General features: G+C 37.9%; 1 protein-coding gene across 5 annotated transcripts in view; it reads right to left on the bottom strand.

Annotated features, from left to right (window-relative positions):
- MGAT5 (alpha-1,6-mannosylglycoprotein 6-beta-N-acetylglucosaminyltransferase) overlaps window positions 1-26324 on the bottom strand; it is a 150624-nt gene that overhangs the window by 57664 nt on the left and 66636 nt on the right. For 3 of the 5 annotated variants that reach the window (XM_083369345.1, XM_083369346.1, XM_083369349.1), the window contains exons 2-3: window positions 15027-15413; window positions 2387-2554 (exon numbers count right to left, since the gene is read on the bottom strand). In XM_083369345.1, the coding sequence (XP_083225471.1) occupies window positions 2387-2554; window positions 15027-15267 (409 nt within the window). In that variant the 5' untranslated portion in view covers window positions 15268-15413. The remainder of the gene's footprint in view (window positions 1-2386; window positions 2555-15026; window positions 15414-26324) is intronic. The other 2 variants (XM_083369347.1, XM_083369348.1) reach the window with 1 other exon arrangement.

Raw genomic sequence — 26324 nt, 5'->3', positions numbered from 1 at the left:
TAATAAGAAGAAGAAGAAGTAGTTGGAGGGGACCTTGGAGGTCATCTAGTCCAACCCCCTGCTAAGGCAGGAAACCCTATACCATTTCAGACAAATGGCTGTCCAGTCTCTTCTTAAAAACTTCGTGTTGGAGCATTCACCACTTCTGGAGGCAGGTTGTTCCACTGGTTAATTGTTCTAACTGTCAGGAAGTTTCTCCTTAGTTCTAGGTTGCTTCTCTCCTTGATTAGTTTCCATCCATTACTTCTTGTCCTGCTTTCAGGTGCTTTGGAGAATAGCTTGACTCCCTCTTCTTTGTGGCAGCCCCTGATTCCAGCAACCATTCCCTATTTTCCTAATTCACTTTTTCACTTTTCCTAATTCACTCTAAAGCTTTCCCTGCACAGAGCCTTAAGTAACACAAGCTGCCTGCAATTAGTGCAGGCTCAAGGTTGACTCAGCTTTCCATCCTTCCAAGGTAGGTAAAATGAGGACCCAGATTGTTGGGGGCAATAAGCTGACTTTGTAATAATGCTGCTTGGGGGGGTGAAAGCCCTAATAAACAGGCATATACACAGAATGAAGGCTATTGCTAAGCACATTGATTTGTGCTTTAAATTGTAAGCCACCCTGAGTCTTCGGAGAAGGGCAGGATATAAATGGGATTTTTTTAAAAAAAGACCAAATGGGAGATTCGCTCCAGGTTTTCCAGCCAGCCTGCCCAGTTCCTGAGTCAAATGTGTCCTTAGAGCTAAGCCACTGCTCTGACTGCTGCCTTCCCCACCTGCCTTTCAAGTTGGGATATACTACAGCTGCTCTTCAACTTTAGAAGAAAAGATGCCCAGACCCCAGCCTGTAAAAAATCACAGACTGCAGCTTCTTCTCCAATTGGTCCTGCTTTCCCTGCGCAGACTAAATGGGAGATCCGCTCCAGGTTTTCCAGCCAGCCCTGTCCCTAAATTTTCAGCACCCGGCGTATAAGACGACCCCTGACTTTTGAGAAGATTTTCATGGGTTAAAAAGTAGTCTTATACGCCGGAAACTACGGTACCTAGTTTGAGTAATGAAATGTCTGCATGAAAACAAGCATGCTCAGAGAGTACCAAGGACCCATCAATAATGGAGGCAGCAAAGAAATTAAGCTCTCCTGTCCTCTATCAAGGCCAGCAGCAAGATCTATTAGTGTGGAGGATGATAGGTTGCTGCTGGACTTTCTGTCTATACTTCAGACAATGGAAGCCCTGGACTCTTGGATGCCGGAGACTACGTCTACATGAATTTGCACTACATGGTGGATGGCCAGTGGCTGAGGCAGTGGCATTCTAGGAAATGTATTTGGCTTCCTCAGCTGCCGAAAGCTTTGCATGGCCACCTCATCTTCTCAGCTATGTGTGAAGCCAGTCTTGGACTACTTTGTTTTGAATAACATGATTTTGTACTATGAAGAGGTTTCTCTGGGGATCCTGGGACCGTGGGATGAGAGCATGGCTGAGAGCAATTCAAATAACAGAACTGGAAGGGCCTTGGAGGTCTTCTCGTCCAAACCCCTGCTCAAGTAGGAACCCTATACAATTTCAGACAAATGGTTGTCCAATCTCTTCTTTACAAACTCCAACGTTGGAGCACTCATAACTTCTGGAGGCAAGCCATTCCACTGATTGATTCTTTCTACTGATTAATTAGGGGGTCAGATGAAGAAATGAGTGAGGAGGCTGAGAGGTGCTGCTATAGCAGCTGTCAGGTTTTACTTCTAGCTGTGATGTATGTTGTTTGGAGCGGGGGGGGTTCATTTTAGCTTGAGATGGGAAGCTGAGGATGGGGGACGAAGAAAACTAGAGGGGTGAATAGGGTGGGGCACTGTATCTCAGTGGTGTTGGATATGGGGAGATACAATGGTTGGGAAATAAGGGAGTGAGCCACTCAAAAGGAACACACTCCTAATGTCTTAATCTGTCTCATGTTCTGGCCCCGAGCTCAACCTATTTACCTGTTAGTCAGCAGACAAACAGTGGCCCAGGTTTTGGGCTACTGCTTTTAAATGCCAGGTCCATCTGCAGGAAAGGCTCCCCTTATTGCTGACTTGATCATCACAGTTACCCGCTGCCCAAACCCCTAATTTTTATCATGTGACTGTGAGGTGCTGCAACAGCTGTAACTTTGGACCCAGGTCGTAACTCCCTTCTATGTTATTGTAATTTAGAATGATCACTGAACTGAAATTGAGGAACCATCCTTAATTAGCCTCCTCTCCCCTCCCCTCGTTCCCTGAACCTTTAAGAATAATAATAATAATAATAATAATAATAATAATAATAATAATAAATAATAAAATCTACTTTTAGACTATTTTATATTATGCTATATAGTTCATAATTAAAGGACAGAAACGAAGAGTTTTCAGACCTACCTGCAACATTCAGCTTTTCAGCCGCTCCCGAACTAGGAATTGCAGTGGTGGTACTATTTGTGGAATTTGCACCTGTGCCATTGATTACAAGGTTCTCAACTTTAGACTCAAGCTTCCCAATACGCTGCAATATATTATCCAGTAAGACAGCAAGAGTTTTCTTCAAATCTAAATCAGGAAAGCAAATAAAACCAATTAGCTGTATAAAGGAAAATATAAAACAAAGAACTATTCTATATTTTATTCGGTTCAAAGCAATGATATTACGTATTACTGAAGCAAATTATTATACTTCCTGGAAGTCCCCAATTCACTTTATTGACTTATGTGAGGCTAAAGACCATGTGCAGACAGCATTATCATTTATGGCAATCCATGTTTTCTATATGTGATGTATTGTGACAAAATCATAGCTTTACTATTTGAAGCGGAACCAAATATAGTACCATTTCTTACTATACATTCAAACACCAATCCTTTCATCATGCAGTGACAGCAGTGACTTATTTCATTCTACTGATGTGCGCATAATAGGGTTGTGCAAAGTTTTTGGAAGAGTTTTTTTCAGAATGTGAAGTAGTATGTATGAAGCCCTTCTTTTCTAAGAGTTAAAAAAGGCTCCTTATTTTCCATGCATGCAGTTTTCAGGTTTCAGCTGTCTCTAAATATGCTTCCACTTTGCTTGGCTTTCTTCAAATCAAAATGAAGGTCCGTTTAAAATAAAGGAGACATGGCTGCTTTCATAATTCAAAGGGGCTTTATTTATGCTCTCATAATCATGATGAACCTCGTTCAAAGGCTTTGCACAGCCCTACTAGACAAGTTACTTCATATATCTCTGAACATAAAACATTTACTAATCGTGTTTTTAACTCATTTATTTTCAAGTCATCTACCAGTTTGTGAGCAATTAATTGTCTCTAGCGGATGGTAATACAGGTGGCCATTTAACAATCACTCATTCAGCAACTGTTCAAATTTGTGATGGCGCTGAATAAGTGATAGTTAAAACGGTCCTTGAAATTCCATCCGTCACAGTAACCCTGTGGACACATGAGGGGAATTTGGCTGCTCAGCAATTGGCCCAGATTAACCAACCGCTACAGCATTCCATGGTCACATGATTACAATTTGTGTGACTTTTCCTTTCGACTTCTGACAAACAAAGTCAATGGAGAAGTTAGCAGAAACTTGGAAAATGTAATAACATGAGGCCCTGTCTTAACAACCTGCATGGTCCCTGCTTAATGACGGTAACCTGAGATTGCCAGAACTGCCAACACTAAGCAGCAGGGTCACATAACACTGTGCTTTTTATCACTGTTATAGCTTAGCAGCAATTATTGTAGTTAAGTGAGAATTACCTGTTCAATGCCACTGTGCATTACAATAACAGGGGTGATGGAAATGGTAGAGTTCATATGTCTCTGATTTTTTTAAGCTTTTGACAAAAATAACTTCATTTTTGAAATGATTTTTTTTTCTAAGAAACTCATGTTGACAATAATTGTAATTTCCCAAAGGAGATTTTTCTAACAAGCAAAATTTCTTGCCAGGATTCCCATTCTTGGATACTTCATCTGCAGAACCAAGAGTCTGACAATTATAGGTAACAAAATTATAGCTAAAGAAACCACAAGGCAGATGAAGTTAAAATTTGGGCAGGATGTCATTTTCAATAATATATTTAATTTTCCTTGCCGAACAGAATTAAGGCAGAAAACCTTTTGCTTCCAGAACAGCTTTTAGCATCTGCTATCTTACTGAAATTTCTTTTCAGGTTCAAAAAGAATAAATGATTGTCCCTTGTGAAGAGAAACATGGCACATCAATAGTCTTTAAATGTATTCCGTTCAAGGACAAGTTAGCACGAATTCTAGCCAATATGTAATACTTAGCAGGAGAATCAGAATGTAACTCTTGGTACAGGGTGTCAGAGCTATTATGCCTTACAAAACAAGCACTAATGTTACATGACTGACAAAAGCAGTGCAACAGGCCTGTTTCTAAGGATGGTGGCCTCTACCTTTCAAGCAATTGCATTCACAGCGGTCACAGAATCTTGTCAGGAAATGAGACAAGGCAACAATTGGGACACTTGTTCTAAAGAGCAGCTTCAGAGAAGGAAAGATATTTAGGGAGATATGAAAGAAGGTTTATTTATTTATTTGGATTTGTATACCGCCCTATTCCCGTAGGACTCAGGGCGGTTTACAGGGGAGTTAAAACCATGAATACAAAAAATTAAAAACAATTAAATTAAATTCAAGCCCCAAGAGTAAATCTAAAACCCAGTTAAATTAACAACCCCACAGTCTGGACCAAACAGATCGAAGAGCCAAGTTTTCAGGTCCCGGCGAAATGAGCGAAGGTCGGGGGTAGTCCTAAGTTCTGTGGGAAGTTGGTTCCATAGGGCAGGCGCACCCACAGAGAACGCCCTTCCCCTGGGAATAACCCGCCGGCATTCATTAACCGGTGGTACCCTGAGAAAGCCCTCCCTGTGGGGGTGCACAGGACGATGGGAAGATGATGCCGGCAGCAGGTGTTCCCTTAGATAGTCCGGACGCAAGCCATTTAGGGCTTTATAGGTCATTACCAGCACCTATACAGGTTAGCCTTGACCTGTAGGCAGGTCTGTTCAAGGATTTTGCAGTCTTTCCTTTTTGCCAAATAAGTAAGATTTCGTAATGATAAGATGGGATGGGGGGGAAAGAACAGTTGTTGAGAGAAAACAAGGGGAACTACTTAGTTTTCAAAAAGAGGCAGGTGCCTTCTTGCAAAATAAACAGAAAGGTTAGAAAGTGAAAACCAACAGCAAGAACATCATCCAGGATACACTTTATACACAACGGCACTGATCCCATTCAGGAGCAGGAAAGCACCGTTTTCCATGCTGGTTTTGGACAATGAATGATTATGGCTCTGTATAATATATCAATATATTTATTCCCTCTCCCTCCCCCAATTCTTCTTGTTCCAAATACAGAAGGAGCAAATAAGTTTGCTTATTTAAAATGATCTTAAGCAGAAACAGAAAACGAACAAAAAATGTTCTTAGGTAACATTTCATTATAGGTGGTCCTCGACATACGACCTCAATTGAGCCCAAAATTTCTGAGACATTTGTTAAGTGAATTTTGCCCCATTTTATGACCTTCCTTGCCCGAGTTGTTAAGTGAATTACTTCAGTTATAAGTTATTAAGTGAATATGGCTTCCCCATTGACTTTGCTTGTCAGAAGGTTGCAAAAGGTGATCATATGATCTCAGGATACTGCAAACATGAATCAGTTCCCAAGCTTCTTACTTTTGATCACATGACCAGAGTTGTAAGTGTGCGATGGTTGTATAAGTGTGAAAAACCATAAGTCACTTTTTTCAGTGCTGTAACTTTGAACAGTCACTAAATGAACTGTTGTTAAGTTGAGGACTACCTCTACTTGCCATCCTGCTGGGATTTATTTATTTTATTTATTTTATTACATTTATATACTGCCCTTTCCCGAAGGACTCAGGGCGGTTTACAGGGTGATTAAAAAACCAAGATACAAAAGTTAAAAACAAATTTTTAAAAAATTATATTGTCTCATAAATGATTCATTTTACTATTTTATTTTAATATCATTGGAAAAGTGGGCCAAGAAGGCATTTAAACTATTAAGAGAAACTTTGATTGTTTAATTAATTAATTAAAGAATAAATATCAACTCTACACAGAAAATATAAAGATGATAAATAGCATACCCAGATAATAAACATTAGGAACTAAATAAAATTATTTTTAAAAACCTGTTACATAGAAAGACAACAGGGCTGTCTTTGTTTTATGTACAATTATGAATATGATTTTTTTTCTTAAGCTTGATAAATTAAACTGTTAGGACAGAATCTGGCCCTTTCTTCATGCAATATTCATACTGTGTCAACTAAAGATTGTTCCACTTTTAAAATAATGTATCTGTTTCTAGAGCTGTGCTGTACTGGTGCAGTGGCTACAATGCAGCATTGCAGGCTAATTCTGCCCAATGTCAGTAGTTCAATCCTCACTGGCTCAAGGTTGACTCAGCCTTCCATCCTTCTGAGGATCCAGATTGTTGGGGGCAATAGGCTGACATTTGTAAACCGCTTAGAGAGAGCTGTAAAGTACTATGAAGGAATATGTAAGTCTAAGTACTATTGCTATTGATTCTGCCATTATGTTTGTCTGTGTGTCCAAGTAATTCCTAAATTCTCTGTGGATGCAAAAATCATAATACAGTAAAATATGTAGGGAGAATTCAAGAGGATACATAAAAAGTAATTAAACTTCACTGTTGTAATGTATCCTCCAACTCCTTAATACTAGAAGGGACGTTATTTCAAAATTTTTCTAACATCCTCCTACTCTTTCAAAAGTTTGCTAAGTGCAGCGTGTCAACAAAATGCTTTTATCCAGTAACTTCTGCTGTTTGATAGACTTGGGATTTTTTAAATATAATCAGAAGTTTCTCACTTGCAAATTACTTGCAGAACCTGAATCCTTTAATAGCATCTTGAAGAGATGACAGTTTTGTAAAAATTATCCAGTGAAACCTAATTTTACTAGGCTTCAGTGCAACAAATTTCACTTGCAACAAACCACAGCTTCACTGCAGTTTGAATCACAACTTCATTGCACAAATGTTGTCTGCACCAATTTAGATAGTGACATCATGGAAATGATGTGTACTGATGTAAATAAATCCATGTAATGGCCTACACTTTAATTTTCTGCTATCCAAAATGTGTGAAATTAAAGCTTCCTATATATTATAAAGTAAGGGACGCGGTGGCTCAGTGGGTTAGGATGCTGAGCTTGTCAATCAGAAGGTCGGCAGTTTGGCGGGTCGAAGCTCGAGTGCCGCATAACAGAGTGAGTGCCTGTTACTCGTCACAGCTTCTGCCAACCTAGCAGTTCAAAAGCACGTAAAAATGCAAGTAGAAAAATAGGGACCACTCCGGTAGGAAGGTAACAGTGTTCCGTGCGCCTTTGGCATCTAGTCATGCCAGCCACATGACCATGGAGACGTCCTCGGACAAGCGCTGGCTCTTCGGCTTTGAAACGGAGATGAGCACCGGCCCCTAGAGTCGGAAACGACTAGCACGCATGTGCGGGGAAACCTTTACCTTTTATATATTATAAAAGTCCATCACTGGCTTATTTCTTTTTTTTTATTAGAGTTTTACAAAAACAAGAATTTACAATATATCCCCAAATCCCCCCCACCCCAAACCCGCCCACTTCCCCCCCACTTCCCAGAGCTAAATACAGGATTATAGTTATAATAATCATATTCTAAATAAAAATTATGCATAATATACAATTAACCAAATTCATAATGTGCTTTAACTCCCCTTTAACATAAATACATACAAAGTACCAACACTAAGATCAATAACAATATCCCTCTAGAATCTACTCATAAGCTAAATGGAACTTTTTAGTCCCATATTTATTCTGAATATAATCTATCCATCTCTTCCAAACTGAAATATATCTTTCCTGTGAATGATCTTTCAGGCAAGAAGAAATCTTAGACATTTCTGCAAGATTCGAAACTTTAAACACCCATTCTTCTATAGTAGGCAAACTATCCTTCTTCCAATATTGTCCCACCAGTAACCGTGCTGCTGTTATCATATTCAACATCAAATTGGTTTCTTTAACATCACAATCTACCACAATACCCAATAAAAACAATTGCGGAGAAAACTTAATCTTTCTCTTAAAAATCTTTTGAATGTTCCACCAAATTTTAATCCAAAAAGCTTTTATATTTCTACAAGTCCACCACATATGAAAATAGGTGGCTTCTAAACTACCACATCTCCAACATTTAGACTGTAAGTTAGGATACATGTTAGACAACTTCTTGGGATCCAGATGCCATCTATAAAACATTTTATAAAAATTTTCTCTTAAGTTTTGAGCCTGAGTAAATTTAACATTTCTGACCCAAATTATCTCCCAAGTGTCCAGCGAAATTGGTTCCTGAATATTTTGTGCCCACTTTATCATACAATCTTTAACTAATTCCGTTTCCGAATCCAATTCAATTAAAGCATTATATATCCTCTTTATATGTGCACAATTTAAGTCTCTAATTTGTTTTACTAAATTTTGATCTATAATTGTGATGCCAACCTTTTGATCTAACTTCCACCTAGCTTTCAATTGGGTATACTGAAACCAAGAGTGACTTATGTTTTCTTGTCTTGACTCATCTAATGATTTAAGTTGCCAATCATTCCCTTCCAATATAAGTAATTCCTTATAAGAAACCATATCCAAACTCACTCCCATAGATACGCCCTCTATCGCGTGTCCAGGAATTCCCCAAATCGGTATTTTATAATTTAACTTATAATAATACTTTTTCCAGACACGCAATAAAGCACTTCTAAGAATAGGGATTTAAAAGCCCTGTCCACCTTCTTATCGTAAAGCAAATATGCATGCCATCCATATACCAAATCCCAACCCTCAAGATGAAGTATTCTCTTATTAGTTAAATTAAGCCAATCACTAACCCATGTCAAGGCAACCGCATCATAATACAATTTCAAATTCGGCGCCTTAAGTCCCCCTCTTTCCCTAGCATCTTGTAAAATCTTAAATTTAACTCTTGGTTTTTTCCCCGCCCAAATAAATTTATTAATACCCTTCTGCCATTGATCAAGGTTGGCATCCTTTTTCAATATAGGTATCATTTGAAACAAAAAGAGAAACTCTGGCAGAACATTCATTTTAACAACTGCAATTCTTTCCAATAAAGATAATTGTATTTTTTTCCAATTATTTAAATCCCCTTGTACCTTCAACCATAGTGTTTCATAATTATTCTTATACAATTTTACATTTGAAGCTGCAATATATACTCCTAAATATTTAACCTTTTTCAAAACCTGTTAATTTAGATAACATATCCCTTTCACTCATAGATAAATTCTTAGATAATATCTTTGCCTTATTACTATTCACCTTGAACCCAGAAACCTTACCATACTGTTATAATTTCCATCAAATCTATAACCGACTGTAACGGTTGAGATACTGTCACAACCAAGTCATCAGCAAAAGCTCTCAATCTATAATCATTCTGTTTTATTTTAATTCCCTCTATCATAAGAGGACTCTCGAATTTTAATTAATAAAATCTCTAATGTTAAAACAAACAATAATGGTGATAGGGGGCATCCCTGTCTTGTACCTTTTTCAAGTAGAAAAATAGGGACCACTCCGGTAGGAAGGTAACAGCGTTCCATGCGCCTTTGGCATCTAGTCATGCCGGCCACATGACCACGGAGACGTCCTTGGACAAGCGCTGGCTCTTCGGCTTTGAAATGGAGATGAGCACCGGCCCCTAGAGTCGGAAACGACTAGCACGCATGTGCGGGGGAACCTTTACCTTTTATATATTATAAAAGTCCATCACTGGCTTATTTCAAAGTTTCTAAGGATAATCAGACAGAATTTGGATGCAGAGGACACTGCTTATAGTGCAAATGCAGAGACACTGCTCTATCAATTTCATGCTTGGGGATTATCCATTGGCATCTGGTTGCACTCTGCCAGCCCTCTGACATAGGCCAGGTCAGGTAACAGGGATATTAGGACTCCAGAACTCTACTTTACTGAAATAAGCCATAAAACAGGCAGTCCTTCGACTTATACCCCATTTGTTTAGTGACCATTTGAAGTTACAATGGCACTGAAAAAAGTGTCTTCCGACCGTTTTTCACAATTATGTCCGTTAAAGCAGCCCCATGGTGACATGATCAAAATTCAGATGCTTGGCAACTGACACATATTTATGACAGTTGCAGTGTCCCAGAGTCATGTGATCAGCTTTTTCCACCTTCTAACCGGCGAAGCCAAGGGGGAAGCCCTATTCACTTAACAACCGTGTTAGTAACTTAACTGGAATGATTTAACAATTATGGCAAGAAAGATTGTAAAATGGGGAAAAACTCACTCGAAAACTGTCCTGCTTAGCAACAGAAATTGTGAGCTCAATTGTGTTCGTAAGTTGAAAACTGCCCGTAGAAATTTTAAATCCTAGCAACATTTCCCCTTCTCCTCCTCATATAGCAAAGGGAGTCAAAGTGGCACAATCTTTCTTTCTTATACTTTCTTCCTTTTTGGGCTACATTCATGCCTACTAACAATCACCATATAGTTTCTCTAAAGTCACCTCTGTGGTTTTCTACAGATTCTAAAAGCTGTATGAAGAAGGCCTTTAGAACAGCAGAAATATTTTGATTATTTTTTTAATTTTTATTCCACCTTTTTTTTCATATGTAACTCAAGATGGCAAACATACCATACTGTATTAAATAAGCCTTTAAAACAGCAGAAATGTTTTAAATTAGTTTTGTAAAAGAACTTTTGCAGGAAGTAGACAAAATGAGTACAGTACATTTCTATTCATTCTAAAAGCTTCTTAACATGTCTGGTAACACTGGCATCTTTATTGGATGTGAAGGTAAAGTGTCCTAACATTCAGGAAAAAAAAGAATTCTTTTATCTTTTATTTATTTGTGGAGATTACTCCTATAAATCTTTAGGATCTGCGTGAAACAATGGGGAAATGTCATCTGAGATTTAGAGCAGGGTATATACAGTAAAACTGATGTTATTAAGACTCGCCTTCCAATTCAACAGATTTCAAAAAGATGGTAAAAATTCTGCCCTGCCTCTGGGTAGAGTGGGATTGATTATGGTTTAACAAGCTAAAATGTAATATTGATGCCAACATCTGATAGGCTACCCAAGTCACTTCCTGAAAAAGGCAGATATAGCTGCCCAGAATCGCTTGACAATGAGATGGGCAATATGTGAATGAATGCATGAATGAATGAATGCTTCAAACACGAGATGCTTACAGAAATCCATTCTAGATAGGACTCCTTTGAAAAGCATTCAAAAAAAAATCAGACACAGCAAAATGTAACCATTCCCAATCTAGAAATTTTGCAGGATTGTGACCTTCAATTCCCAGGAAGCTGAAGTTCACACCCAACATGGTCACTAGGGAGAAATTCTGAGAGTTAAAATCCATACAGGACCTTGTGAAGGTTTGGAAACACCCGAGTTAAACCAGGATTGTGCTTTGTAGAAGATGTACTCTTAGCTTGGATCAATTTATATTAGCTTTCAACCGGTATGAAACCAAAGTGTAGGTGCTGGATTTTGCTGATAAAACTATGAACAGTCTGAGACCAGTGGATCTGAGAGAATATACCGTAATCGCCTGCAGGAAAATAGCCAAAATGTGTGTTTATGATGAAAAATCCCGTAGTTGAAAGAGGGGCTTTCCCCAGAAGTATATACTGTATTAGTCTTCTATTAAACTTCATTCTTACTTAAAAGACTTTGATATTGTCTTACCAAAGCCTTTGCACTATACAGGCGGTCCTTGACGTATGACCATAATTGAGACCCAAACCTCCATTGCTAAGCAAGACAGTTATTAAGTTTTGCCGCATTTTATAACCTTTCTTGCCACAATTGTTAAGTGAATCACTGCAGTTCTTAAGTTAGTAATATTTTATTTTATTGTTAGCCGCCCTGAGTCCTTCGGGAGATAGGGCGGCATACAAGTCTATTAATTAATTAATTAATTAATTAATTAATTAATTAATTAATTAATATGGGCCAGTTGCCGAATATCCAAATTTCGATCACGTGACCATGGGGATGCTGCAACGGCTGTAAGTGTGACAAACGGTCATAAGTCACTTTTTTCAGTTTGAACGGCCACTAAATGAATGGTTGTAAGTTGAGGACTACCTCTAATTAGGGAAGGTCAGTATAGTATAAATGTTTGTTTTCTGAAAATAATGTATACTATTGTTGCATTACTTTTATTTCTGTTTTTAACATTCATTTTACATTTTTAATTCATATATACATACATTACATAAATGGGGTGTAAATCAAAGCAATTGGGAAAGAAGTTAAACATGTAATGTTTCTTGCTCTTTATGTGATGTATTTTTAGCTGCTCTCCTAGCAGCATTATGTATGCTATTACACAATATGGTTGGGAAAAGGAAGATTTTTTTTTAAAGCAGCAGCTCTCTGGCAAAAATTAAATCTTGACCTTTTTTAAAAATACAGTGGAAAGGCTGAGCTCATAGTGCTGATTGCCAGCTTTTAAATATAAGTCTCCCAAACTTTGAAATTTCTCTATAAAAATAGCAAATAAATGAAACTTCATATCCACAGTCTGCAAGATTCTTCTTTCCTGTTATGGACAACCACTTAAACCAACATTTAAGGAATTGGAGATTAATTTCTCTTGTCTTGCTCTTCCCTAATGATAATTCTTTAGCCAGTTGGTTACTAGCTAAATCTTGGGCATTTACTAGCTTGTACTGTTCCTCCTCTTCTCTTCCCCCCCCTCCCCGTTTTCATACCCTACTGAAATTCATCCCTGAACAAAGAGATGTAATTACTGCAACACACAACTTTCCTTAAATTTCAAAAGTCTAAATTCAACCTTAGGGAAATCTTGTGTATACATTATAAATATAAACAGCTGCCAAGAGCTACAATGATATGAATGCGCTATTCAGGCTGCTGTAAACATCCATGATCCAAAGGAAGAAAAACCAATGCCACATCCAGAAAAAGTAGAAGTCTTGTTTGCTGTGAGGGGCAACTTTAACATTTAAAATTCCCAGGAATCTGCTACCTTTGCTCTGGTTGCAGCTACTTTTTCAGACCGAGGGAGATGTGTGAAAAATCAATGGTTGAAATGCATTTTTTTTTCCTTTAGCAAATACCACTGAGATCCTAGCCAGGTTCTCTGCCTCTTCTGGTTTATTTTTTAAAATTGTCTGGGAGATTGGATACCATCCTGATTTATCTCTTTAAATTACCATTATTTCTTTATTCTGAAAGCTTGCTTACAAAAGCAGAATGGTAATGAAAGCGCAACAGTTTTCAGTTCGAAACTGCCCCTGCACCAAATATGAAAGGATGGATGTATTTTCTTGCAAATTTTGGTTAAAATTATTTTAGTTATAACAACTATTGTAAGTGACCAACAGAATTTTGGGAAATCTCTAACCTATTATTTTTACTATATAAAGATTTTAATTTTATATTAAAATTTTGTATTATTTTAATGCATTGTATCCCTTTTCGTTAAGGCCTGAAGTATCAGGCCCACAACTTGAATCTCCTTCTACAACTACTTTTGATTGGGCAGATGATAAACATAGCCAAGTGGGTCTTTACACAACACTGAATCATGCGCCAGTTCTAGAGGTATCTGCAACAGAAGGACTTAGCTACAGTACAATTCATGTCTTCATCATCATCCATCTGGACTACTGTTCCCCATGGGACAGCCTTTGAAGACTGACTATTGTTCCCCATGGGACAGCCTTTGAAGACCATCAGGAAGCTCAAGTTGTTTTAAAATGCAGTGATCCATTTGTCAGCTGACATACATTGCCAGGTGCATATCACACTTTTGTTGTGGGCCCTGAACTTACTTTTAACAAGTATCTAGATCTAAGTCAATTTCTAGTGCCACACTGTTCTACCAGAATCAACCCAATTGACATGACTGTTTCAAGAGGCAGGTGCTAGTTTTAAGGTGTGTGTGTGTGTGTGTGTGTGTGTGTGTGTGAGAGAGAGAGAGAGAGAGAGAGAGAGAGAGAGAGAGAGAGAGAGAGAGAGAGAGAGAGAGAGAGAGAGAGAAGCAAGGTGTCATTTATTTGTTGCACTGACTCTGAATCAGCCTTTTGGTGTTTGCTTTGAACAATGGTGGAAAGGTTTTGTGAACTGAAAACTGATATCCATTTTTTATTTTGTATTGCTACTGGATTTTGATTTTGCTTGGAGAATTGTTTACTTATTAATATAGTACTTAAATGTATCCTGGATATTTAAGTAATGTACATCTGTTTGTTAAACACCAGGAGTCCTAAGAGATTACAAGTTGAAAAAATAAAAATGGATCTCATGTTGAAAACCTTATAATTTTACTCTTTGAATGGGCAGAGAGAAAGTTGGATACATCTCCCTTTGTCTCAATTAAACTATTATAGATATACACCCACAAAATGCTTGTATGAAGATAATTATCAAATCCAACATCTATTTTGCAGTTTTATTTATTTCCTTCATAATGTATTTCCTTTTCACCAAGAGCCCAATGTGCTTTACATGGACATTTCCTTTCATCTGTACAACCACCAAGAAAGTAGGGCTCTATGAATACACACGTTATTGATATACAAGCCATTATTAATATATACTTATGTTCATTGCAATACTTCATTAAAGTTGTGGCATGGATAAACTTAAATCAAAGGAGATGGACATTCCTGTGTACTCTAGACCAAGTTTTTGTGTGTCTGACTGGTTTACAAAAATCCTTATACATTTAGCACAAGAATCTGGAAAGGAGTTATAAAAGGAAATATTATTTATTCCTGTATTGGAATGAATGAATGAATGAATGAAGGAAGGAAGGAAGGAAGGAAGGAAGGAAGGAATTTCTAAACCTCAAATATATAGGCTGATGAGTTGATTGGCCAGATGGTACTGAATAAGGCATGAAATATTGCAGTTTTAATGTAGGAATCTATTCAAACCTACTCACCATATGCAGTCATTGTCCCAACATAAGGGCCATCCACTACATTTCTATTCTCTTCTGCTAATGCTTTTATGTATCTTTTACTGAGATCCAGTATTTGTTCACGAAGCACCGAACTGCTTTCATGCTGAGTCTTCTGTTGAATAGTAAAATGCAGGAGCATCATTCCCCAAATAAAGCCAAAAGTTACCAGAAAGAAGCCAAGTTTCTGAGAGGACAATTTCCATGGAGTGAAGAGTGCCATGGCTGTTTAAACACTTCTGGAGTCCCTTGGAAAGATTTTGCAGCTCAAACTCCCAACGCAGGCCACACAAATCACAATTCTGAAGTTACGGATTCTGGCTTGTTAGTCAGCATGCTTTCTCTCCATTCAATTCCATCCAGCTGCTGCTGCAAGGGGAAAGAAGCATATGGTGATTTAAAGAAATAAAATCCCTCCCCCCAGTGGGCTTTATATTTGTTTATTTAACTCACTCCCCACCTCTCAGTACACAATATATTTCCTCAATGAATTGGCAATTGTTGCAACTCTCTATTTTATGTCATGAATAAGAATATCAGAGTGGAGACGGTATTTGGAATGACATAAAAAAATGTGTGTCTCTAATTGTAGAATCTACCTTTCAAGAACTTGAAATCATTTTAACAATGTTTTCAGTTTTCATTTCTACAGAGAGCTTTTTCACATGACAGCAACACAGTGGCATATCTTTAAACAGATACGAAAGCAAAGCATTCAATTTCATTCCATTTTCATTGTAAAAGACTGCAGTTTTGATAAGAACAATGACATATCAAAAAAAGTTTTAAGCAAACCCTTCAAAAGGAAAAACAATTATAATAAAAAAGGTTTCCTTAATATCCTTTCTTATATTTCAGTTTTAAGAGTATTTAAAAATCTCACTGACACTTCTCTAAAAATAAGTTCGGAATGAATCTTGGGTTTTCCCCAATTTATGCAATCTTTTTCTAAGCTTCACTTTACAGACTGAATTACACTCCTGAAATGTGAAATATAATTACAATACATAATCTACCTACATTTCAGGGAAATTATACGCTCATATCATAAATGTAAATAGTTGCAATGGTCTGTGAAGGAGTTATTCAGGCGTATTATTTATTTAAATGAATTCATATGGATATCCAGGTTATAATGCATCTTTGGATGGACCATAAGTCAATTTCTGGGTTGCAGAAGATCCCCATATTCCATTATCCAGGTCGTTACAACACAAAAGACTAATGGGCACACAGCCAACACCTCAGCCACACAGGATGTTACAAAACAGCCGACTAATCCACAAACAATAACCCCATCAACCAATCAACATGTAACAATACAGCCAACCAACCTGCTTACAGCAACAAAGCCAGCACCCCCACCCCCCCACCAATATTTATAGAGAGACGGCAGCTCCGATCATGCTTTGCTCGCACAAGCACGAAGCCGAAGACACCAGCCTGAAGATGACGAGTGGGATCTCGTTGAAACGTCGCCAAGACACTATCAATCTTAACGGGAAAAGACCCGAATACGCCAAGACCCTACATACCTGTACTCGTGAAAATCTACGAACACACACACACACACACATATATACATACACACACACACATATCATACACACACACACACACACAGAGAGAGAGAGAGAGAGAGAGAGTGAGAGTATATATATATCTCATATATATCATCTATCTGAAGTATAGAAGTGATCTGATGAATATCCAATACTGTAGTGCAGCTAGAAAAAGACAATTGGGACAAAGGTGGCTTATTTATATCTTTTCCCATTGAAAAAAGTTTGCCTTTGGGTAAGTTGCACTGAGTTTTTTTTTTACTCAGTAAAAATAGTTTTGGCTCATGATATATTCAGAAAGTTAGCTCAGAATAGAAATGATTTTTATTGCCGGTTGTTCTCTAAGAGCAAGGAACCACTTTAAACTGACTCTTAAATTAAATTAAGTCTAATCAGATTAGCAGCAAAAGACCAGAGAGTTTCATCTGGATGATCAGCAGGAAACCATCATAATCACTTTTAAATAAAATTCTGAAAATGTGCTCCAGCTTAGAGCTTTCTTACAAATTAAACTCTGCATTATTTCTAACAAAGACATTAATGCACCCATCCACTGATAGGCAAGTTTTTGCATCCTTTGTATTATTCTATTATTCTGATCATTCTTCTTTAATCTTATTCTCATTATTGCTCAGCTCCAAACTGTTTGTTATTTAGTCTTAATACCACCAAAGTGCTTATGGCAATTTCTTTGATGGTCACATTTAAAAATTAATCTTTAAAGTGCTGTTTAAATTTGGGAAGCATTTAGATATCACTTATTTTACTAGGTTCTTGAACAACTATTTTATATTATAATTATCTGCGTAGCATGATTTCAGACTAGAAATGGAGCTTGCAAGCTATTTTTCATCATTCTTAATGTTGCTCAAATCTGCAGTTAAAGTTAATCAAGTGATTTGCCTTTAAAATCAAAGCTAGAATGACAGTCTAAAGGCATTTTGCATTTCAATCAGCATATGACTCACTTTCAACAATGTTTAAATCACTGTTTATGCAATGTCTTTTGTTTAATAGTTCTCCCAGATTTTAGTCCTGCAGCATCTTTTTACAATGTTTCCAACATTTCAACAAAGCAAGAACTAATACTATTAAGTATTTCATCTATTATGCTTTGCTTTTATGCTGTTGGTGGAGCAGCAATATTTTTAAAATGAGAATTTAAATGTGCAATACATTTCATTCAATAACTATAAAAACAAGCTTTGTGCTTTGATTTAGATATTAAAATTTGCCAAGCATTCATCTTCTACTGTACAGCATATCTCACGATATGGTTTCACTCATATATATGAAATGAATGTCTTTAAGGGATTGACAAGAAACTTATCAAGGCACATCAGGTATGTGATCATATTTTTAATAGTTTTCATCACAAATTTCCTCTTTAGTTTAGTTAAAAATTTATACAGTAATATATATTATATTATATCCTGGGACGTTCGCAGTCGGTGTTGGCAGGAGGGCAGAGGTTGGCCTCGAGGCCTTTCGTTTGTGGAGTCCCTCAGGGGTCGGTCCTCTCGCCTCGCCTGTTCAACATCTATATGAAGCCACTGGGCGAGATCATTCGTGGTTTTGGGGTTGGGTATCATCAATATGCTGATGATACCCAGCTTTTCATCTCTACCCCAAACCACCCCAGTGATGCCCTCGATGTGATGTCCCGTTGCCTGGAAGCGGTTCGGGTCTGGATGGAGAGGAACAGGCTTCAGCTCAATCCCGACAAGACTGAGTGGTTGTACGTGCCGGCATCTCGGGAAATTCAGATTATTCCATCTCTAATTATGGGGGGTGAGTAGATAGGGCTCGCCGTAGATAGGGCTCGCAACTTGGGTGTCCTCCTAGATTCGCAACTCTCCTTGGAAGGTCATATAGGAGCTGTGACTAGGGGGGCCTTTGCCCAGGTTCGCCTGGTGCGCCAGTTGCAGCCCTATCTGGATCAGGATGCCTTGCGTACAGTCACTCATGCGCTCGTGACCTCTCGTTTAGACTACTGCAATGCTCTCTACATGGGGCTGCCCTTGAAGACTACTCGGAGGCTTCAGCTGGTGCAGAATGCGGCCGCGTGAGTGGTGGTGGGGGTTTCCCGATACTCCCATGTAACACCTCTACTCTGCGAGCTGCACTGGCTTCTGGTTGCCCTCCGGGTGAGATTCAAGGTGCTGGTGATGACCTATAAAGCCCTAAATGGCATGGGTCCGATTACTTACGGGAGCACCTGCTGCCGGCATCAACTTCCCTTCGTCCAGTGCGCTCCCACAGAGAGGGCCTCCTCAGGGTGCCGTTGGTCAGAGTGTGTTGACTGGCGGCCCCCAGGGGGAGGGCGTTCTCTGTGGGCGCGCCAGACCTTTGGAACCGTTTACCGGTTGAGCTCCGGATGGCTCCTGACCTTCGCTCCTTCCGCCGTGACCTAAAACCTTATTTATTTGAACAAGCTGGCCTGGTCTGATGGGTTTGGGGTATTTTAATATTAATTTTATTAATTTTTACTGTAATAGGGCTACTATATTTAATTCTTTCTTAACTTTTGTATATTGTATTTTTATTGTATTTATTGCCCTGTACACTGCCCTGAGTCCTTCGGGAGAAGGGCGGTATAGAAATTAAATTATTATTATTATTATTATTATTATTATTATTATTATTATTATTATTATTATTATTATTATTATTATTATTATTATTATTATTACATGGAGCAGAAGAGGAAAATAGTCATTAACTTTCTGTTTCTATCAGATATTTATATATATTGCAGGTTATATCAAGTTACCCCATCAGATAATGAAATGTCTGAAAGCAAACCTCCAAGCTCAGAGAACACCAAGGTCTCCTTGGGTTGAGATAGCAAAACCATTTAATGTGTAATGTGCTACAAAGCTTTGAGAGCCACTACTGACATGTCTCGCTTTTTTGGAATTATCTCCCACTATAATTATACTTGAAATCAGATCTCTTTAAGTTTATAAAAGCACTAAGAATGCTCCTTTGTATTAGGTCCCTGTGAAGCTGTACTGTATCTTTTACTTATTAATATAAGGATGTTTATATTATTATACATTGTGGACATTTTGCTCTTGAGGATCCTTGTTTTAAAGTGTGATAACTTATGTCATAAAATTATGGTTGTTTTTACTCTACTTATATACTCTGCAGTTTTTCAGAAGTGGTTTGCCATTGTCTCCTTCCTAGGGCTAAGACAAAGTGACTGGCCCAAAGTCATCCAGCTGGCTTAGTACCCAAAGCGGGGCCAGAATTTGTTACTTCCAGTTTCTAACCTGATGCCTCAACCACTACACCAAACTGGTTCTCGTACTCTGGTAAGCTACATATGAACTGTTAAGTTAAAATTAAAATCTATTTTAAAGGATTTTCAGGGTGCTTTCAGATTTTCCTTCTTGCAATTTAACCGCAGCAGCAACTAATCCTAGGACATTACTTGCATTTATTAGAAGATAAATATTATAGAACAAGAATTGCAACAAGTACTCTGCTTTCATTAAATGGGACACATATATATGTATAAGGGGTGTGTGTGTGTGTGTGTGTGTGTGTGTATGTATGTATTTGTTAAATAAATAATAAGCAAGAGAAAATTATTACAGTTATATCATGCATAATCAGAATGACTTTTGGTATCTTTTTGAAGTATATGGAAGAAGACTTGCTTCTCTGATGAGAACCGGGAAAACTGCATTTGTTAATTGTTTTAATAACTACAATTCCTTTTCTCAGTAAGATAAATTACTGCTATAGGTGCCATTACAGATACATATTCCACAAAGCTCAACAACAGCTCAACAATAAAAAAATATTCAATTATGTTGAATATTGGGTTAACAGGCTTGTACTTGCATATGAACAGCTTCCCCCCAATAGAACAGAACCTTAAATAATACAGATTAAAAATGAACAGATTTTGAGGCAGATACTAGATCAATTCTATATTTTTTGAAACTCCCTACATACTATACACAATAAACAGTTATTCACATAATTATAGGTTATACAGGGCAATGTGATGGCTCAGTGGTTAAGACACTGGGCTTCATAGCCTGGGTTTGATACCCAAGCGTTGTGCAACAGGATGAGCCTCCATCTTCGTCCTAATTCCTGCCAACCTAGCCGTTCAAAAGCATGCAAATGCAAGTAGATAAATAGGTACCACGTTGGTGGGAAGTGAAGTCATGCTGGCCACATGACCATGGAAACATCTTCAGAGGACTGGCTCAATGGCCCTTGAACCAGAGATGAGCAACACCCCTTATAGTCTGCAACGGTTCCTAAAGGTTATACACCTACCATATTTGTCAACAGAATATATGTTTTTTTTTATTAAAGAGTTTTACAAAAACAAAGTTTTACAATATATCCCCAAATCCACCCCACCCCAAACCTGCCCACTTCCCCCCCCCACTTCCCAGAGCTAAATACAGGATTATAGTTACAATAATCATATTCTAAATAAAAAATATGGATAATATACAATTAACCAAATTCATAATGTGCTTTAACTCCCCTTTAACATAACAATAAACAAAGTACCAATAACAATATCCCACTAAAATCTACTCATAAGCTAAATGGAACTTTTTAGTCCCATATTTGTTCTGAATATAATTTATCCATCTCCTCCAAACTGAAATATATCTTTCCTGTGAATGATCTTTCAAATAAGCAGAAATCTTAGACATTTCTGCAAGATTCGAAACTTTAAACACCCATTCTTCTATAGTAGGCAAAGTATCCTTCTTCAAATATTGTCCCACCAGTAACCGTGCTGCTGTTATCATATTCAACATCAAATTAGTTTCTTTAACATCACAATCTACAACAATACCCAATAAAAACAATTGCGGAGAAAACTTTATCTTTCTCTTAAAAATCTTTTGAATGTTCCACCAAATTTTGATCCAAAAAGCTTTTATATTTCTACAAGTCCACCACATGTGAAAATAGGTAGCTTCTAAACTACCACACCTCCAACATTTAGACTGTAAATTAGGATACATGTTGGACAACTTCTTGGGATCCAGATACCATCTATAAAACATTTTATAAAAATTTTCTCTTAAGTTTTGAGCCTGAGTAAATTTAACATTTCTGACCCAAATTATCTCCCAGGTGTCCAACGAAATTGGTTCCTGAATATTTTGTGCCCACTTTATCATACAGTCTTTAACCAATTCCGTTTCCGAATCCAATTCAATTAAAGCATTATAAATCCTTTTTATATGTGCACAATTTAAATATCTAATTTGTTTTACTAAATTTTGATCTGTAATTGTGATGCCAACCTTTTGATCTGACTTCCACCTAGCTTTCAATTGGGTATATTGAAACCAAGAGTAACTTATGTTTTCTTGTCTTAACTCCTCCAATGATTTAAGTTGCCAATCATTCCCTTGCAATCTAAGTAGTTCCTTATAAGAAACCATATCCATACTCACTCCCATAGATACGCCCTCTATCGCGTGTCCAGGAATTCCCCAAATCGGTATTTTATAATTTAACTTGTACTTTTTCCAGACACGCAATAAAACACTTCTAAGAATATGGGATTTAAAAGCCCTGTCCACCTTCTTATCATAAAGCAAATATGCATGCCATCCATATACCAAATCCCATCCCTCAAGATGAAGTATTCTCTTATTAGTTAAATTAAGCCAATCACTAACCCACGTCAAGGCAACCGCATCATAATACAATTTCAAATTCGGTGCTTTGAGTCCCCCTCTTTCCCTGGCATCTTGTAAAATCTTAAATTTAACTCTTGGTTTTTTCCCCGCCCAAATAAATTTATTAATACCCTTCTGCCATTGATCAAGGTTGGCATCCTTTTTTAATATAGGTATCATTTGAAACAAAAAGAGAAACTTTGGCAGAACATTCATTTTAACAACTGCAATTCTTCCCAGTAATGATAATTGTAATTTTTTCCAATTATTTAAGTCCCTTTGTACCTTCAACCATAGTGTTTCATAATTATTCTTATACAATTTTACATTTGAGGCTGCAATATATACTCCTAAATATTTAACCTTTTTCACTATATCAAAACCTGTTAATTTAGATAACATATCCCTTTCACTCATAGATAAGTTCTTAGATAATATCTTAGTCTTATTACTATTCACCTTGAACCCAGAAACCTTACCATACTGAGTTATAATTTCCATCAAATCTATAACCGACTGTAACCGTTGGGATACTGTCACAACCAAGTCATCAGCAAAAGCTCTCAATCTATAATCATTCTGTTTTATTTTAATTCCCTTTATCATAGAGGACTCTCGAATTTTAATTAATAAAATCTCTAATGTTAAAACAAACAATAATGGTGATAGGGGACATCCCTGTCTTGTACCTTTTTCCAACAGAATATATGTTATCTCTCATCAATTATTTAATGCATACTACATAATACAAGTAGGCAAAGCTCTACACTAATCTGACATAGAAAAAAGCAACCATCAACTGATAATTGCATTTCTTAACTATAATTCATTTAAGGTGTAATTTAGTCAACTAAAGCTTTGAAGTGATACAGGTTTACTGAATTAAATAAAACAAGTTTTTATGAGATTATGTATGTATGTATATTTGTTAGCTTATTATGGTCAGGATGTTAAATATCAACAGATTTGTTTTTGAAATGGCCATTGATAGTACCGTAATGTAGTTAGCAACATATACTGTAATTTTCCACAATTCAGCAACTCCAAATTCACTATGTATAACTGTATATGACAGTATTTAATTATAATGCCTCATGAATCCGGTGAAATGAACAGCATAGGATCAAACACATAAAATCCTTAATAGGTTTACTGTTGCAAGGATTTAGAAAGTACAAAAATGAAACACGGGAGTACTAAAAACATAGAAATCAAATAGCATACAGATTTGGAAATCATCAATTTATTATTTGAAAGAACCATAATCAGTCCCATCAAAGTATGCTGTCTCATACTTTACTTCATTATACAATGAAGTGCTTGGGAAAAATGATATGATTAAAGGAACAGCTAAATAAGACTCGCTAGTAATTTCTTGTTGCTCAAAGGACAATGCGCTCTAGTGTCTCCAAAGTACTATATAATTAAATTGCATGGGCAGCAAGCGAGACTTACAGCAGTAATGTTTTTTTTTCCAATTTTGTATTCTCAAATAGAATAGATCTGATCTCACATAATCTAATGTTACAATAACTGCTGGTGGAAGGTTGATATAGAATGGGCAATTTGACAGGGCACATGATTTTTACCTGAACAGGTAAGTGCTGTCATTGCTGATAGGATTTGGAAGATACCTGTGGTTTTGAATGGCAACTAAAGTGATCCTGAAAATGGCTTGTCAAAATTTAACTGCTTATTATTCAAATAATAACCTAATAATTTGTATAGTACAGATAGCCCTCACCTTACAACAGGTCATTTAGTGACCATTCGAAGTTATAGTGGCACTGAAAAATGGCACTTATGACCATTTTCACATTTATGACCGTTGCTCGCTTATGACTGTGTGATCATGGCCATGTGATTCAAAATCAGATGCTTGGGAATGGACTCATATTTATGATGGTTGCAGTATCCTGGGGTTTTATGATCATATTTTGCAACCTTCTGATAAGCAAAGTCAATGGAGAATCCAGATTCACTTAACAACTGTGGCAAGATAGGCCACAAAATGGGGCAAAATTCACCAAACAACTCTTTCTTAGCATAGAAAAGTTAGGCTCAGTTGTGGTTGTAAGTTGAGGACTACCTGTATAGTGTTTTTAAATGTTCCAGAACAATACAATTATCACTTAAAGCAACAGCCTCCCAACATTTTGTGTGCCAGGGACTGGCTCCGTGGTGAGAGGGTTTTTTCTGTGGACCAGGGATGTGGTTTTGAGCACTGCCTGGATCCCGTGTGTGTGTATGGGGCTTCACTCACTTGCTTGGACCAGTTCCTGGCAGATTGTGGACCGGTGCTGGTCTATGGACCGCTGGAGTTGGGGACCCCTGACTTAAAGATTCCAGAAAATTTGACTATGGTGTCATTGTTTTAAAATAATTTCTTTCTGCTCTTTCCTGAATAATAAAACATAATAATGAAAAAAGAGACCAGATGTTTGCTGTGCATTTGGTGCTACAACTCACAATGTCCCACCCTGGTCATATAAACCCAGACTACGCAGAGAGCCTAGAATTAAACACTAGAAATAGTAAATCAATTCAGCAATACAGAAGTTAGGATAGACAGATCTATCACTTCTAAGTGCTATGTACTGTGACAAGATGAGTGAGGGCAATACTCAGTGCAAGCTGTTCATTACTGCTTGGCTGAAACTTTACATGCAGGAATAGATACTACAGAATTCTCTCTAAAAGTCAACTTTACCTACTCACCCTTCAATTAAATGGAGAGAAACGTGCAGCTCAGTCCTTAAATTTCTTATGCCTTTAGTCCTGTGGTTTGCAATCAAACAGCAAAATAATAGTGTTGAAGGTTTCTCAAAAAGGAAATAAATGGCTTTCAAAAGGAGGAGATAAAAGTTTACATGTAACAGCATATTACATCTCAGGGGTCAAAGCTTATCTTCAAAACAAATGTTGCAGTTGTTACCACTCTTATAATCAGATGCTTATTCTGGAGACTTCCTTGCTTTCAATGCATGTTTCTTTACGCAGAATAATAACAAGCAAAGATGTCAGGTACAGTTAAGATGGTTTTCTGTTCAAGAACACAGAAAACAGTTCCCCGGAATTAAAAAACAATACTTCTTAAAATGTAAATTGAGCATTTAATAACCACTGTTCCTTTTTAACTACCGTATATACTTGAGTATAAGCCGACTCGAGTATAAGCCGAGACCCCCAAATTCACCCCCCAAAACTGGAAAAAGTTATTGACTCGAATATAAGCCGAGGCTGGGAAATGCAGCAGCTGGAGGCTGGATCCCCCGAAAGACGTCTCTGCTGAGATGAGAGAACGGGGTGGAAAAGCCGCCGAGAGAATGGGGCGGTGGAGTGCTCCACTGAGAGAATGGGGCGGCTTGCTGTTCTCTCGGTGCAGCACGGCAGAGGCTGGATCTCGCGAAAGAAGTCTCTGCTGAGCGAGAGAATGAGGCGTCTCAGCACCCATTTTCTCGGCGAAGACTTCTTTCGGGGGATGCAGCTTCTGCCGCCCCTTTCTCTCAGCTGCCCAGTGGAACAGCTTGCCACCAGAAATCAAGAGTGCTCCATCACTGGAGGTTTTTAAGAAGAGACTGGACATTCACTTGTCTGAGATGGTATCGGTCAGTGGTGGCGAAACTTTTAGAGACCGAGTGCCCAAACCGCAAGCCAAAATCCACTTGTTTATCACAAAGTGCCAAGGCAGCATCGGCATTCTGGTGCCCTCGGGGGAGGGGACAGGGAGGCGCCTCTGAGTGCCGCCTCTGGCACGAAAAAAAAGGGGGAGCAAAAAATGGGCCACCGTACCGCAAGGCACAAAAACGCCAACCGCCGCACCGCAGGGTGCAGATACAAGGCACCGCACCATGTGAGAACGGGGCTGGGCTAGTGAGTATCACGCAGGCACTAGCCCCACCCCCTTTGCAGCATGTGCCTGCTCGTGGCCCCGTGCACGCATGCACGCATGTAAAATGCTTCCCCCTCCCTTTTCTTCCAGTCCACCAACCGACAAGGACCTGCTGCTGGCAGCGGTGGTGGCGCACGTGCCAACAGAG

This window comes from Vipera ursinii (assembly GCF_947247035.1).
Source record: "Vipera ursinii genome assembly, chromosome: 1".
Classification (NCBI taxonomy): Eukaryota; Metazoa; Chordata; class Lepidosauria; order Squamata; family Viperidae; genus Vipera; species Vipera ursinii.
This window is presented reverse-complemented; position numbering and strand designations above follow the sequence as displayed.